This window comes from Mercurialis annua, linkage group LG8 (genome assembly GCF_937616625.2).
Source record: "Mercurialis annua linkage group LG8, ddMerAnnu1.2, whole genome shotgun sequence".
Taxonomy (NCBI): Eukaryota; Viridiplantae; Streptophyta; class Magnoliopsida; order Malpighiales; family Euphorbiaceae; genus Mercurialis; species Mercurialis annua.
In genome coordinates, this window is record NC_065577.1 from 36,752,064 (window position 1) to 36,763,370 (window position 11,307).

Sequence of the window (11,307 nt, forward strand, 5' to 3'; positions counted from 1 at the left end):
GCTCCAGCTTATTCTCACACTCCACCTCCATGTGATCAAGCATCCCACACCAATAACAGAAATTCTGGATTCGTTCATATTCAAACATAATCCAACATCGTTCGCCTAACGGATTAATAACATTCATACCTCTCATCAAAGGTTTTGTGGTATCAATAGCCACTCGTATTCTGCTGTAGCGATTCCACGCTTTGCCCTCCTCTTCGTCCCTCTCCAAAATTCTGCCAATCTTACAGCCAATCTTACCCACAGCCGCCTTACCTCTACAATTTAGAGGTAAATCATATATACGGGCCCAAACCGGGCATTCAACAATCATCATATTGTTAGGTTGCATATTCCCCTTTAGTGATTCGAACAAAATTATTTGTTTATCAAAGTGCCACGGTCCTTCACGCAGAATCCTTCCCTTGTCGACTTTGGAACCGAATTCGCATATAAACAGATTATCCCCCACATCTCTGAGGTTAAAGCCCCTAGCCAGGCGCCAAGCACTAGCGAGCGCGTTCCGCATATGATTCAGGTTATAGGGTTTCTTTGTTAATAGTTTTCCCACAACACATAACTCAGCTTTCTCCTCAATAACCTCATCAACCACATCTTCGAGATTAACCGCCGATTGTTCCTCCTCAGTCAGTTTTAACTGAGCCCACGCCTTCACAATACTCTCTTCCATCTCTGTATACCCAAACCAGCCTATAAAAATATAAGCAAATGTACCCGGACGTAAAATTGCTCGAGGAAACCGAGAAAAACTTCAAAAAAGAAGAGGAAACCCTAACCCTAGGAAACCCTAGAATAGGAGAGAGAAACTCCACAAAAGCGGGAGAGCTTTGTCCTATTGAATCGCTCTAGGTTTATTGGTTTTTCAATGAACTCATTTAACAGCCTTAATATATAAAGTTTCAAAGGGTTAACCCAAGAATAACAATGTTAAAGTTTTACGGATTTCACACAAATAGAAATGATTGCTTTTGCTAAAGTTACGTATTAAGTAATTATGAATGATTTATATACACAAAGTAACTATTTTTATTCTTGAATCGATAACAGATGAACAAAGTCAACTTTCTACTCTAAATGTGTAATGACTTTGCGTTTTGGAATCATGTGTCTAGACGGTGAAATCAGAAATTGTTTTCGGTCCGGACTATATAACATATAATTAATATTACTAAAAAAATAAATAATATTATTATAAGAGATTCTTACATTAGTTTCGATCGCGACGAGACAATTGTATTTTTTACGTCTGCATAACTTGAAAGTGTTGTAGAATGAGCTCGTCATTAATCTTAACAAAAATTTGTTTCTGAATAAAACATGATAAGCTGTCTTTTAGAAATTCATCTTCTATTTTATTACGCAAATCAGTCTTGATAATGTTCATTGCTGAAAATGTCCTTTCAACTGAAGCTGTTGAAACTGGAAAAATCAATGCTTGTTCATTCAATCGATAAATAAGATGATAAACAATGTACTTCACTGTTTCGATTAGCTTCTTTGTAAGTTGCCCGATTCTCACAAGTTCAACAAAGTCAGCACTTTGCCTCACATCATGTATGTATATCTCCAATTGATCACTCAACATCATCAAATCAAATGTAAAATTTTTCTTTGTATAAAACTCTGCTAGACGACACAATTTCAAATAGAGGTGGCAAATAGGCGTTCTTGGGCGGGTTTGGGTGGGCTTATTTGGGTTTGGGCATTTTTTGGTTGGATAATTTTGGGTCACAATATTTTTGGGCAGTTTTGGGTTGGGTAATTTTGGGTTGGGTTGGGTCATGAAAGCCCAAAATTACCCGAATAGAAGGTGAGATACTTGAAATCACTATATGAGATTAAAAGTTCAAAAAAATAATAATAAAATTGAATTTTTTTTAAAGAAAATTACTTTTCAAAATATTATTTTTCAGAAACAAATATTTTCCGGAAAAAAAAATAATTTTCCCGAAAAAAATAATATCCGGAAAATAATTTTCCGGGAAAAAAAAAATTTCTGGAAAAAAATAATTTTTTGGGAAAAAATAATTTATCGGAAAAAATAAATTTCTGGAAAAAATAAATAATTTTCCAAAAAAATAAATAAATTTCCGGAACAAATAAATTTTTCGGGAAAAAATTATTTTCCAACTCATTCCAGGGATTTTGAGCGAATTCTGAGTTAGAAAAGAGTGCTGGCCGAAGCTCACTTGCTCACAGAAACCATAAGCAAGCCGGATAAGACAATATTTTATACGAAAAAAATAACTCATACACTCTGACCAGTGGTGGACAAAAAAATAATTTTTCAAAAAATAATAATTTTCTGAAAAAAAAATAATAATTTATGGAAAAAAGTAATTTTCCGGAAAAAGTAATTTCTGGAAAAAGAATAATTTTCTGGAAAAAATTATTTTAAAAAATAAATTATACAACTCTAAATCTTATTTTAAAAACTCAAATACTTTCCAAATTGAAATTTGTTTAGACTTAATTTCACCCATTTGGTCATTCTTATAAACCCATTTTAGCCTAAATGAGTTGGGTCACAAGTTACCCAAGCTTTTTTTGGGTGCAAATGGGTTGTATTTCTTTGGGCGGGTTGGGTTGGGTGCTTGGGTTGGGCATCTATTTGCCACCTCTAATTTCAAAGCATCAAATCTAAAAACGATTGTCTTGGATCAAAATAGCTTAAGCAAGAAAGCATCTCGAGATTCCCTTTAAAGAAACATATATTCATCTCTTGCACAATCACATCAATAATCTAATATAAGAAAAAAAAATATCAAAACTAAGAGAATTATGAAGTGTAATAATAATAAAAAATAGTATATTTAAAAAAATTACTAACCTCAAAAAATATTTCCACACGGAAACAAAGAGGTTTGGCTTTCACATTTTGACCAACCACGAATCGGTAAACTATCTTCTAAATTAGGCACATCGATAGAATTTTCAACAAAAAACTTGCGAGTCTCATCAAAAAAGATCATTCCATCCATCCTTCCTAAATGATTGGAACTTGACCTTTACGACATGTACCGTGTCCAAAGCGTTCACAATATTTTAATTTTTTTCTTGCAATCCATTTGTAATTGTCAAGACTTTTTTCACCTAATGCAAGGTGATAACGAATTCAAAATTTTCCATTCGGTCGAGCAAATCTAGAGTTGCACCTTTTTTCCTTTGAACTAGTCGCATCATCATGAACATTCCCAAGCACTTCCATTACTGAAGGCCACATCAACAATATACGAATTACTGTTTGATAATGAGAACCCCACCTTATGTCTCTAGGTCTTGCAAGACTTGTCTCTTGATGTAACCCTTTTTCTGAATAAAATTCACCCTTTTCTAATCGTGTGACCATAAGATCATGATGACTTTTTATGAGTGCATATTTTCTTTTATAGGAAGTTCCAATAATGTTCACAATTGTTGATAAATAACTAAATGAATTCTCCATAAGTAATATTTTTGCAACAGCAACAACCGCCAATTGCAGCTGGTGAGCAAAACAATGAACATACCTAGCATAAAGATTCTCATTTAGTATGAGCGACTTTAAACCATTGAATTCTCCATGCATGTTTGAAGCCCTATCATATGCTTGCCCTTGCAGTCTAGATATTGAGAGTCCATACATTGCAAAAAAGTTGTCAATAGCTTCCTTTAAAGTATGTGATGAAGTATCTGTTACATGCACAACTGAAAGAAACCTTTCGAGAATCTCTCCATGATCATCAACATATATCACCATATATCACCATAATCGTCATCTTTTCTTTCACTGAGTTATCACGCGATTCGTCAACCATGAGTAAGAAAACACGATCTCTAATGTCCTTAATAATGGTAGTGCTCACTTCTTCAGCACAAGCATTAACTCATTCTCTTTGAATTTTTCCAGAAGTCATCTGATTGTTTCCTCTAGAACATTGAAAAATGAGTTTAATCATTTAACATAATCAAATTGTATTATCAGTAAATGTAAATTAATTAAATCATGCAACTAAATTATCTGGAGCATTAATATTTAGCATCTTTGCAATCTCCTCATTATGCTCACAATCGCTTTAGAGTAACACAGTGAAGTTGCCTCTACTCAATGAATCACTCGACTCGTCATGCTCATGGAAGGCTAGTCCTTGCTTGAGTAAGAATCAGATAGCATCCAAAACCGCTGTCAATTGAGTACGATAAGCAAACTCCATGTCAAAAGCGTGTTGAGCAAATATGTGCTCCACACTTTGTCGTTGGTTTTTGTATGCTTGATAATTTCTCGCTGCATAATTGTGGTCACTATCAACTTTTTCAACATGTTCTCCCCAGCTAACTCTTGCATTTTTCCAATTAGTGAATCTCATTTTGGTGAATACTTCTCGACCACCTTGAGATTTAGTCTTTGGTGGTTTAAACAAATAACACCAAAAGCAAAATTTTGCATCTTTTGATACACTATACTCCAACCATACATATTTACTAAACCAGGTCTTTTGAAAACTTCTATTTTTTCTCCCAAATTTTTTTTGAGGAAACATACGGCTCTTTGGTTGACAAGAACCTTTAAGCACATATGCACGTCTTACTTTATCTCTAATATTGATTTTGTATTCATCAATCGAAATCTGATTTACAGGATCCGTAATTATGCTTGCAGAATCAAACTCAACACGCGCTCTTTTTGTCCATTGTGGACTTATATCAAATACCTTATGGACATGTTATTATATGTTGGTTGATTAAACTATAAGTTCCGTTGTTTTCAAATTGATATTTGATTCATCAAATGATTTTCCAGACTTTACACTTTGATTTATATTTCGTGATACGTTGGGTTGGTTTAGACTTGGGTCGCCCAACAGGTAAGAATAAGCTTGGTAGTTATGATAACTAGGTTGAATCACCACTTTGGTTTTAATTTGGTTTAATTGTTTTAACGAAGTTATTTGAAATGATTTTCTGTATTACGTTTTCAAAATAGGAACTCAATTTGACTTGACTATTGTTTGGCTTTGGTTATGGACTCTGTATATATGTTTACTCTATGTTAGTTTATGCTTTGGCTTTTTGGGTATTGTGCTAGTCTTATGTGGTGTCTAATAGTCCGTATAGTTAGGGGTTGATTTTAATTATAATTTATGCTTTATTTCTTAGACTCATCGACTGCTCGTGCTTCAGAGTTAAACCAGGTCTAGTTACTTGTCAGGATATTTGGGGATTCGAAAGCAGTGAGTTTATATTTACTATTCAACGCTTTATTAAGTAAATTGTACTATATATTATAGTTTTTGTTTGAGATACGTCTTTGGTAGTGTAGTTTTGGTTTGAGATACGGCTTACCTTAGTGAGAGCGTCGGTGGTAGATTCGTCTCCTGGAACTCATCTGATATATATGTTGGGTGACGGTCGAGGATCGGTTATGTATATACGTCTCACCGACACAACATTTATACTTTAGATGTATTGTGTTTTTGGGTTTCAATACTTATCTGTAATGTATATAAAATGTGTTTAAATGCTTTAAAGGTTTTCACTTAATAAATTTAAACAGTAGCTTGAACTCATCTCAGTATATTTGACCCTAATTGTTTTTTTATTTTCCAGGTTTATGATTTTGAGAGCATCTGGTTGATCTTCCAATTTCATTATTCTTTAGGTCTACTTTTTTATTTAATAAAGATGGTCAAACTTATTTAAACTCTTAAAGCACAGTAGTGACCATTTTTTGTATTTATTTTGTTTGTCGATTTGGTCCGACTGTTGCTATATTATTGTTGGCATGTTATTACTTTGGTATTGGAATGCCATGTGGTTGGAGTCTCGGTTGCCCCCGAGTGTTGGTTTTATGCAGGTTACTTAATGTATTATAATGTTTATGTATTTATCCGCGTAGGAGTTTCGGAGCTACCACTCCCATAACCTAGCGTCGAACGTCACGATATATGAAATTGGGTCGTGACAATTTTTATTCTCAGATCATAATTCATAAAAGCTGAACGGGACAAAGAATTGGTCTTTTCCCGTTCAGCTGTTGGTTCAATTGTTTTAAACAATTGAAACAGCAAGGGGCAAACGACTTTCAATTGTTTTAAACAATTGAAACATCTTGTCGTTTGGCCCCTTTTATAAAAGGATTTTTAAAGGTCGTTTGGCCTTTAAAAAAATTGAAAACTATTGACTGAACGACAAGTCGTCTGGTCCATTTAAAACCTAAAAAAAGAAGGCATTTTAAGCGTCTTCTTCCTCACAGTAGCATCCATGGTTGCTATAAACAAACCAGTCATCCATGGCTGAAATCTTCCAACCATCTCCGTCGGCTTCACCAAAATTTGGTTCTAATCCTTCCACTTTCCGACGGTGACCCAGGCTCGAGCCTACTGTTGGTAAAAATACGCAAGCGTGCTTATGCCAACTTGTAATACAGACTATGAAGTCCGGATATCGTACCCACAGATAAAGCTTCTAGATACAACAAGTTAGGAGACTCGATTTGAATAGTTGAAAATATATTTTTGGTTTTGCTTACGTAATATTAAAAGACAAAATTAAACTAGTATAAATTAAATAACTAAAGCTGTAAATAAATTTGTGTTTAACAAATATGGGTAAAGCAGGGATTATTAATTGTCATTATGTTGTTTATTCGATTTGGGTTATCAATTGGATTGTTCTACTAAGGTTCGGACTAGTCGAAAACACCTATAATTGTCTTTCGAGCAATTGCAGGCAGAAACAAAGAATAAACTAATAACAAGGCTAATTACTCACTCTCGCACAATGATTAATTACTAATTAATTAGTTGTTTGTGAAGTAAGTCCGATGAACACGCACTCGTTAATTCACTCTCGCGCAATCAACTCCTACATTCTTAATTATGTTGGTCTATTTCAATTTTACTCTCTCGAGCTAAAAATAAAATAAATGGCATACGCTAAGTGATCAATTTAGGCTAAGCATTAAGGACAACAATTAAAACGTAGCAAGAAGAAAAACCCATAATCCCAATTCATTTTAACAGACATAAATCAAAATAATAATTCCCAATGAAAGGTTTAGCTACGCATAACAATAGGTAAATTTAAGATAATATAAAAGGATTTCATCTTAAGATTAAAAGATATACTGAATATGAAATTATGATCAATCGTACCTTGTTCGAATATAATCTAACAATAACTGGAGAAATAATGTAGAAAAATCGATCGAAGAACGAAAAGATGAAAAACTTATTAAAAGTAGGGTTTAATCTAATACAAAACTATGCGAACCCTTATTCGATGTTAAAACTCAATATTTATACGGCCCGTTTTCAAATCTGATATTAAGTCGAGTTATGGTGAAAACCCAGAAGTGCCCTCGTGATTCGCAGCTGTCGGAACTGACTCGGGGCTATTTTTGTCCGATGAATCGTAATTCTGACTCAAGTGTGCGTTCGTGCACAAGAGTGTGCGAACGCACACTTTTCTCTTTTGCATGGCGCACACTCCTTACCTTAGCCAATCCTCAAAATGCTGCAAAACCTCCTAGACATGGATTTTAGCTCGCACAATCCTTCTGCAATGAACACACATATGGGTGTATGATCGCATACCCTTGCACTTGTGTAATTTTTTTTCCTTCTTTTCTTTAGGCAACCTTCTGCCCAATGATAAGAGCAAAATGCATTTATGTTTTAGAGTTGTTTTCGTTGCTTTTATTGTGCTTTGTCTTGCTATTTAGAGGGGTTTGTATGCTTATTGTATGTGTGAGCACTTCAAGAACAACAGGTCCTCCACATATGTCATAATTTATATTTTCGTCCTCTTAGTTTGAAAATAAAATGATATAGTCCTTCACTTTTATTTCCGTTTATATTTTAGGTCTTCTATATATTTTTTGTGTTAGTCAATTAATTTAAAAGACTTAACTAAAAATTAAATTTTAATTTAATCTTTAAACTTAATATTGGCTCAAATACGAATAATAATTATATTTTTATAAAATTCAACTGCTTAATAGATCTAATTTAATTTATTACTTTTTTATATTTAAATTTTTTTAATTTTTTTACTCCGTCTACTTTTTCAAACTAATTTTTTTAATAAATATTAAAAATTGAATTGAAATCATTAAAATATTAAATTCATAATAAAATAATATTTTTGTATACATATTAAAAATCTAAATTTAATGATTAAATTGAATTTAAATGTTTTTGTACTAAGTTATTTGACTAAATTGACTAATATCAAAACTAAACAAAAAAAATTAAAATATCAATGAAAAAAATTGAAAAATTATATTGTTTGATTTTTAAATAAGAGGTAGAAAAGCTGAATTATGATATATGACGGAGATCTAAAAGTAATATGCTTACCATTTATCATTCTTTTTGTAATTCAGAGAATCAAATTATTTTTATTAAAAATGACAATATTGTAGATGCCAAAATCTAAAATAAAGCTGAATTATGATATATGATGGAGACCTAAAAGTAATCTGCTCACCATTTATCATTCTTAATGTAATTCAGAGAATCAAAATATTTTTATTAAAAATGACAATAAAACTCGTTGAATGGAGTTGGGCAGTACATGCACATATAAACATAATCAATTTTATAAAATAAATTTTAAAACAAATCATTATACAATTCATTAGAATATAAGAAATTTATTTAAATCAACACTTTTTTATTATAAATGGAAAAAGAGACGCTTGTGGGACGATTTGAACCCACGACATAGCAGTTTAAACCCAACGTTTATATCATTTGAATTATAATTCATCAGTACATAGAAGTCTACTCAAAGAAAAGAGAGATTTAACTAGCTAGCTAATTTCAAGCTAGTTTTTTGGTGGACGGGGCATTTCCATTTACCATAGCAGAAGCCGAAGCCGAAGGTTTGGCCGAGGGAGGCAGAAGACCACGTAGCATGGCCAATATTCCAACGCCGAAGAAGGGGTAGTAACCAAGCATTATTGTGTCTGATCCCTTACCCGCCCCACAAAAATCCCCGATTATAGCAGCCTGATATACAGTTATACGGTTGTTAAGTACATTATAACATACTTTTATTTTAGTGTGATGTGATTTTCATAGCATTAGTTTGTTTTGGGACGAGGACTCACTCCTCTAAGCCAAAACTCAGGATCACTATTAAATTCTGGAATGTGCACCACCCGCAAACCCACATATCCGATAAATTCAGACTAATAATGGCCAGCAGCCCAGTCCCAACAGCTCCATTTATTAAAAAGGGCGTAACCGGGATTTGAAGCCACAACCTTAACGACCAAATGGTTAAATCTTAGACCACTAGACAAATCCTTGCGGGCTTAATTGATAATATGACAGAACAAAATATATACTTTGATAAATTATCTTCTTCACTAAAATGAAAAAATCAAATCAAATTAAAAGAGGAATAATTTTGTCAATAAAAAAATACGATAAGTATTGCTCTGGCAATAGTGTCACTTTTATTTTTTTAATTAGTAGACTAAATCATAAAAAAAATTATCATTTTTTTCAATTTTTAGTCAATTACAGTCCAACTTTGGAATTTCGTCAGTTGTAGGGTAATTTTGCTTAAATGCATTACAATGATAGCTAACGACTCAATTTAAAAGGCATATCTATTTAAAAAAGTCTAAACGCTTTTTATTTTTTATTTATTACCAAACTATTTACTTCCGTCTATTGTATCGTAATTTTAATAAGAATCTTTCGGTTGAAAACATAATTGGTTATAATTGAAAAAAAGAACATATTCTTTATAAATATGTTTAGCTGGTTACAAATGATATTTACTTAGAGAAATTGCAGAAAATACTTCGTTTTTCAAAATATTTGCAGAAATACTCCATTTTTTGAAAAATTATTTGTCTACCTTTGTTTTTCAAAAATTTATATTTTTACTCCGGTTTTTTTTTTTACTCTGAAAAAATTTGTAAAAATACTCCGTTTTTTTTAACTATTTTAAGTTGTATTATAAACGGTTTCAAAGATGTCAATTTTTTTTAAAAAATACTCCGTTATAAACCATTTGAAACTATTAGAAACTGTATTTGAAACCATTTGAAACTCTATTTTTATAAAACCGTTATAAACCGTTTGAAACTCTATTAGAAACTGTATTTGAAATCGTTTGCAACTCTATTAGAAACTGTATTTGAAACGTTTTTATAAAACAGTTTCAAATTTTGTTTTTTGAAACTGTATTTGAAACCGTTTGAAACTCTATTTTTATGAAACCGTTATAAACTGTTTGAAACTCTATTAGAAACTGTATTTGAAACCGTTTGAAACTGCGGAGTAAAAAAATAAATTGCGGAGTAAAAAAATAAATATTTATTTTTTTAGGTACGCTTATAAACTTTCAGTTTTTGAGGTAAATTTATAAATATTTTAGTTTTTTAGGTATTCTCCTAAACGTCCCATTTACTTATCGAGATTAAAATACAAGTGATAAGACTAACAGTTATATTATCAAGGCAAAATAAATTTATCTACCAACAACTATATCCTTTTTACCAAATATTCAATGACATTTTAATTTTACCAATTTAGTCCGTTATTTATTCGATATTTGCCAAATATAGCCATTACTCATTTGGATTTGGCCAAATATACCCAAATATATCCAAGCCTTGGGTATATTTGACAAAGAATAAATAAAAGACGGACCAAATTGGCGAAGTTCAAAGATCATAGTATATAGATAAATTTATTTTGCCTAATGCTAATATACACCCTAATAAATAGTCATTTTGACATCATTTTTAATAGTCAAAAGTGTAAAATGTTCCAAAATTGACAAAATGTGAGTGTTTTGGTTATAGATCTTATGTCCCAACTAAAAAGGGCGAAATAACTTAGTATAATTTCTTCTTAGTATTATCTTTTCCGATGAAGAAAGAAAAACAGAGATCTAGGCATACATACCATGGTAGCGGAAATTGAGGCGCCATACATCAAACAAACGGTGTTAAACCAAGGTTTAGCACCTAAAATCCCATACAAACCCAAACAAACAAGAGGAAAATGAAACAAAAGATCCCACCAAGAAATTCCTCTAAAATAATTTGGTGGATTATGAGAATAGAGATGGTCTCCAAATTCATGGCTATACCATTTCATCAGATTGATCAAGAATTTTGGATACAGTTTCAGAGGAAGACACAGCTGACCGGACATTAACGGAACCGCCAGTGCCATTATTATGAAGTTCAGAAACAGCATGGTGTCGATTACTTTTGTAATTGCACCCATTTCGTTTATCTTCCTATTAGACTATATTTTTTCTTCTGGTTTTGTAGTTCACGATAGATGTGGC

General features: G+C 32.2%; 3 protein-coding genes across 3 annotated transcripts; all 3 read right to left on the reverse strand.

Moving 5' to 3' along the window:
* Positions 1 to 1,246: 1,246 nt before the first annotated feature.
* Positions 1,247 to 3,745, reverse strand: LOC126662001 (uncharacterized). Its single transcript, XM_050355888.1, has 3 exons — positions 3,162 to 3,745; positions 2,894 to 3,012; positions 1,247 to 1,629 (listed from the first exon to the last, which is right to left on the reverse strand). The coding sequence occupies exons 1-3, from the start codon at positions 3,743 to 3,745 to the stop codon at positions 1,247 to 1,249; spliced, it is 1,086 nt and encodes a 361-aa protein (XP_050211845.1).
* Positions 3,746 to 4,148: 403 nt separating this feature from the next.
* Positions 4,149 to 6,296, reverse strand: LOC126662002 (uncharacterized). Its single transcript, XM_050355889.1, has 2 exons — positions 6,237 to 6,296; positions 4,149 to 4,697 (listed from the first exon to the last, which is right to left on the reverse strand). The coding sequence occupies exons 1-2, from the start codon at positions 6,294 to 6,296 to the stop codon at positions 4,149 to 4,151; spliced, it is 609 nt and encodes a 202-aa protein (XP_050211846.1).
* Positions 6,297 to 8,717: 2,421 nt separating this feature from the next.
* Positions 8,718 to 11,307, reverse strand: LOC126661205 (uncharacterized). Its single transcript, XM_050355020.2, has 2 exons — positions 10,917 to 11,307; positions 8,718 to 8,999 (listed from the first exon to the last, which is right to left on the reverse strand). Exons 1-2 carry the CDS (start codon positions 11,241 to 11,243, stop codon positions 8,811 to 8,813), a joined length of 516 nt encoding a protein of 171 aa, XP_050210977.1. The 5' UTR covers positions 11,244 to 11,307; the 3' UTR covers positions 8,718 to 8,810.